This window comes from Mandrillus leucophaeus, unplaced genomic scaffold (genome assembly GCF_000951045.1).
Source record: "Mandrillus leucophaeus isolate KB7577 unplaced genomic scaffold, Mleu.le_1.0 Scaffold1440, whole genome shotgun sequence".
Taxonomy (NCBI): Eukaryota; Metazoa; Chordata; class Mammalia; order Primates; family Cercopithecidae; genus Mandrillus; species Mandrillus leucophaeus.
In genome coordinates this window covers 25,321-30,067 of record NW_012101411.1, presented here as the reverse complement: position 1 = coordinate 30,067, position 4,747 = coordinate 25,321, and the positions used below count along the sequence as shown (strand labels likewise).

Below are 4,747 nucleotides of genomic sequence, written 5' to 3'. Positions count from 1 at the left end.
GGCCCCTCTTGCTCCACCCACGGCGCTCGCGGCTCCATCCTCGGAATCGCGGCGTCGCTGTCGAACCGCAGGAACTGCGTGTCGTCCACGTACTCCACCGCGATGTACCTGTACCGAGGCTCCCTGCGGCCGGGCTGCGACACAGCGGTGCTAAAATACCGCAAGGAGTGGGAGCCTGGGGGCGAGGAGGAGCTGAGATCCGCCCGACCTTCCTCCGGGCGCAACTCCCCAGGTCCTGCGCCCCAGCGGTACCGGCCCCTCGCTGCTCCCCGCAGAGACCCTTTCCCTCCCGACCCCGCACTCACCCGCCCAGGTCTCGGTCAGGGCCAGGGCCCCTGAGAGCACCAGGAGGAGGGTTCGGGGTGCCATGACCCCAACCTCCGCGTCTGGGGAGAGTCTGAGTCCCGGAGGGTGCGTGGGGACTTTGGAACCAGAACGCGGCGACACTGATTGGCTTTTCTAGAAACTCCGCACACAATGGGAGTGAGAAATGGGGCCGCGTTATGAGTATCCAGGAAGAAGAACCTGACACGGGTTGGGAGAGAAGGAGAAACTCTGGGGAGATGGGGAATTCTCAATACTGAGCCTCCCCACCCCAGACGCCGCCTCGGGGCCTGAGCCCTTGAGAGCCACTTCTGGGGCCCTGGGACTTTGCCCTCACCCTCCTCCTATTGTGCAGGGTGTATCTCAATGTCTCCCGGGGTCTTCGCCCGGGGACTAAGAAACTAGTGAGAAACCGTCGGCATGGACCGAGTCCATCTCCCTTTAGTTCTCATTCCGAAATCCCCGTCCCTTGACTGAACTTTCTGCCTCCCACTCCATACCTGGACTCCCCTGGACTCTTTTGGAAGAAAACTCACCTCAAGGAGCTTGGTGCCAGAGAATGAACTTGTCCTGAGAATGACGGTATAGAGACAGTTTCTTCTTCTCCTCCTCCTCCTCTTCCTCCTCCTTCTCCTTCCTCCTCCTCTTCCTCCTCCTTCTCCTTCCTCCTCCTCCTCCTCGTCCTCGTCCTCCTCCTCCTCCTCTGGAAAAGTCGTAGCTGAGCATATGAAATAGATCGGAGACCAGTTTCATTTTTATTAGCTGCAGTGAGTAGTAGAACCTTGGTAACCCCTGAATTATCAGGAATCTTACGTGTAAAAAATGTTACTTTGTCCCCTTGATATGTAAATGTGTCTAAATGCATTACAACTGACAACTCGCAGAGCTCCTAAGTTTTGCTTTCCCAGACTATGTATCTGTATTTTGTTGTATTCTAAAATTACCTTCATTCTATAGCCCTGAGTTTCTGTGTGAGTCCAGGACATCTCCTCAATACAAAGTAGCACAATGTGTTATTGTATGTTGCAACCAGGAGCCAGTGCATTCATTCACCTCAAAGTTGCAAGTGTTCGACGCAGTCACAATGTCCCTCACCAGTGCTCATGCACTTCCTGTTTTTAGGAAGTATCTACATCTAAGTGGTGTGCATATTTTATTGGAACACCTAGTATTTTTTTAAACCTGAAAAATAAAGCAGAAAAAGCAATTAATTTTTTGGCAGTCCTGCATGTGGTGTTAAAGGCCAAATGTAAGGAACACCCTGCTAGGCTCTATAGATGGATGTATTAAAAATTTATAAAACAATGTGTTTAAACCTAAGAATTCTGCCGCTTTCAAATTCTGTCCCTCTGCTCCTTTTCCTCACCTCCTGCTTCTCCAGCCCTTCCCTCTATCCCTCTCATCCCTCAGGCCCTCCTCTCCCCTTAGTCCCCACCACCCTGTCACTCCAGAATTATGGCTCTAGCACTGTCCCATGGCCTGCCACCTGAGTGGTCCTGCTACTGCGAGTCACAGTGTGTCGTTTCTTCACCTAAAGCACTCCAGTGGCTCCACCTCGGTCTTGTGAAGCATCTAAAATGTCAGGCACTTGAGCATATGAGGGCATACCTGGTTCAGCATAGGCACTAAATTAATTTTTGTTGACCGGTTGAATGAAATATGATTGTATTAAAATTTAATTGCATCACAGAAAATTATAAAATGAAAAATACTGGAAAAAGGAAATATTTTATTTTATGCATATAGTGTGCATATCAATTTATAAATTCATTCCATGTGTCTGTTGAGTCTGTATATGAATTTTATATGACTGCATAACAAATTACCACAAACATTGGCTTTAAACAGCACCCATTTATTTTATTTATTTATTTTTAGAGACGTGGCCTTCTGTTATCCAGGGTAAAGTACAGTCGCATGATCATGGTTCCCCGCAGCCTCAAGCTCCTGGCCTCTAGAGGTCCCCTTGCCTCAGTCTCCGGAGTAGCTAGGACTACAGGCAAGTACCACCATGCTCAGGTAAATTTAAAAAAAAGAAAAATTTTTTTGTGGAGAGGAAGGTCTCCTCAAATTGCCCAGGCTAGTCTCAAACTCCTGGCTGCAAGTAATCCTCCTGCGTCACTCCCACAAACCTTAGGATTACAGGCATGAGGTACCACGCCTGACCACACAACACTTGTTTGTTTACAGTTCCTCAGTCAGAAATCCGAGCATGATTGGAGGGTTCTCTGTTTAGGGTTTCCCAAAATTATGTTTTCATTTTGAGGACCTCCTTCAGGCTTATACAGAGGTGACAGAATTCAGTTTCTGCCAGTTGTAGGACTAAAGTTCCTGTTCCTTGCCTGCTGTCAAGGTAGAGAGAGGCTGCTATCAATTCCTGGTGCCCACCATCATTCTTTGCCCCACAGCCCCTTCATTTTTAAAACCCACAGTGGAGGAACTCCCTCACACTGAATCCATCTCACACTGTCAATCTCTATGATCAGGAGGAACACGGTCCTTTCAAGGTCTTGCCAGATGAGGACAGCCCAACCAAGGATAATCCCTGTCTTAAAGTCAATTGATTTAGGACCTTAATTATATATGTAAAAATTCCTTCAAGGCAGGACCTACATTTTTGTTGGTTGATTCACTGGGGTCAGATGAATGACTAGGGGCACACGCCTATCATGGAGGCGATGATGGAATCAGCCTAGCATGGCTTGGGTCTTTCTTTTGAGTTTAATTGGGACACAGTTGGAAATTGAAGTTCAAATAAAGCAATAATTGTGAATGATAATAAAATACATCCTATTTAGCCATGGAGATTCTTCTTACCTCTTAAAACCAAATGACATGTTTAATATTTTGTAATTAATTTAGGTCGGTTGTGGTGGTTCATGCCTGTAATCCCAGCACTTTTGGAGGCAGAGTCAGGCAGAGAGCTTGATTTCACGAGTTCAAGATCAGCCTAGGCAGCATGGCAAAACCCTTGTCTCCACCAAAAATATAAAAATTTTAGCCAGGCATGGTGGTGCACGTCTGTACTCCCAGCTACTCAGACAGCTGAGGTGGGAAGATCACTTGAGCCCAGGAGGTCGAGGCTGCAGTGAGCTGTCATTCCTGCCACAGCACTCCAGCCTGAGTGACAGAGCAAGACCCTGTTTCAATAATAATGATGATAGCAATAATACTAATAAATTTAGAGCAAATGAAAATTAAAGTGCAATTATTCATCCTCTCTTGTGAAGCTGTATTCATTTTTTTACTGTTACATTACAAATTGCTAAAAATGTAACAGCTCAAAGCAACAAATATGGATCATCTCCCACAGTTTCCAATGCTCAGGAATCCAGGAGAGGTTTCCCGCGGTGCTTCTGGCTCAGGGCCTCTCACAAGGTTGCAGTCCGGTTGTCAGTCTATGGCTGCATTATCTGAGGCCTCAACTGGGATGGAGATTTGCATGAAAAATGGCTCACTCACATGGCTGTTGGAAAAGGCCTCAGTTCCCTGTTGTCTGGTCCCAGGAGGCCTCAGTCCCAGCCACATGGACCTTTCCACAGGTCTGCTTATGACACAGCAGCCAGCTTCCTCCAGAGTTCATGATCCCAGAGGCAGAGAGAGCAAAGGTGGAGCTACGGTAAGTTTTTTGTTCTACATCAAGAGTCACAAACTGTTATGTCAACTTTACTCCATTAGTTAGAAGTGAATCATTAAGTCCAGGCCACATTCACAGGGAGGGAATTAAGCTGTACCTCTGGAAAGTGGAGAGTATCAAAGAATTTGCATATATGTTAAAAGCAAAATTAAAATTATTGTTTCAGAATTTTATAAATCCAAATCTTCTTTCATCTGATTATAATTCTATAATGCTTTAAACTTCTCTTTTTAAAGTAATGATTAAAATTTGAGATATCGCAGAGCCTTGGGTATTGAGGGGAAAAATGTTTGAGACACGGAAAGGAGATACTATAGTATCTCTGAGTTTTTCTTGCAAATACCTTTAATAACAATATTCTCTTGAATGAGTTGCAACACAGTTGAGAACTTATGGTAACTAGATCAAATAGTTCCAAGACTTCAGTGCCATAACAATAGTGCCTTAAAAATAAGTTTATTTGTTTTGCTAAGATGTCTCAAATTTAGTTTAAGAATGCCCCAAATGCCAATTTTCTCATTCAAATATCATCTTTAAAAATATTTGCAAATCAGATTGCTTTTAAGATAGAAAAAATATGAATCTCATACCTCAGCCAACACATCTAGCTGAGCATGATGTCAGTAACTTTGGTTGGATACAGTAGCCCACAATGGTTAGCTCCAATCTAGGAATAAGATTTTTCAAAAACTGGCTATTGGGTGGGAATTCCATAATAAACTTGACATCTTTTGCTCTGGTTTTTAATGAGATGTGGTAGACATGATTTGGGCATCACTATGATTC

At 45.0% G+C, this 4,747-nt stretch overlaps 1 protein-coding gene across 1 annotated transcript; it reads right to left on the bottom strand.

Moving 5' to 3' along the window:
• Positions 1–5: 5 nt before the first annotated feature.
• Positions 6–1,027, bottom strand: LOC105535299 (mamu class I histocompatibility antigen, alpha chain F-like; the record flags this gene model as incomplete). Its single annotated transcript, XM_011974331.1, has 3 exons — positions 825–1,027; positions 306–525; positions 6–175 (listed from the first exon to the last, which is right to left on the bottom strand). Coding segments are annotated over exons 2-3 (234 nt in total), but the record flags the coding sequence as incomplete, so codon positions are not given.
• Positions 1,028–4,747: the final 3,720 nt, after the last annotated feature.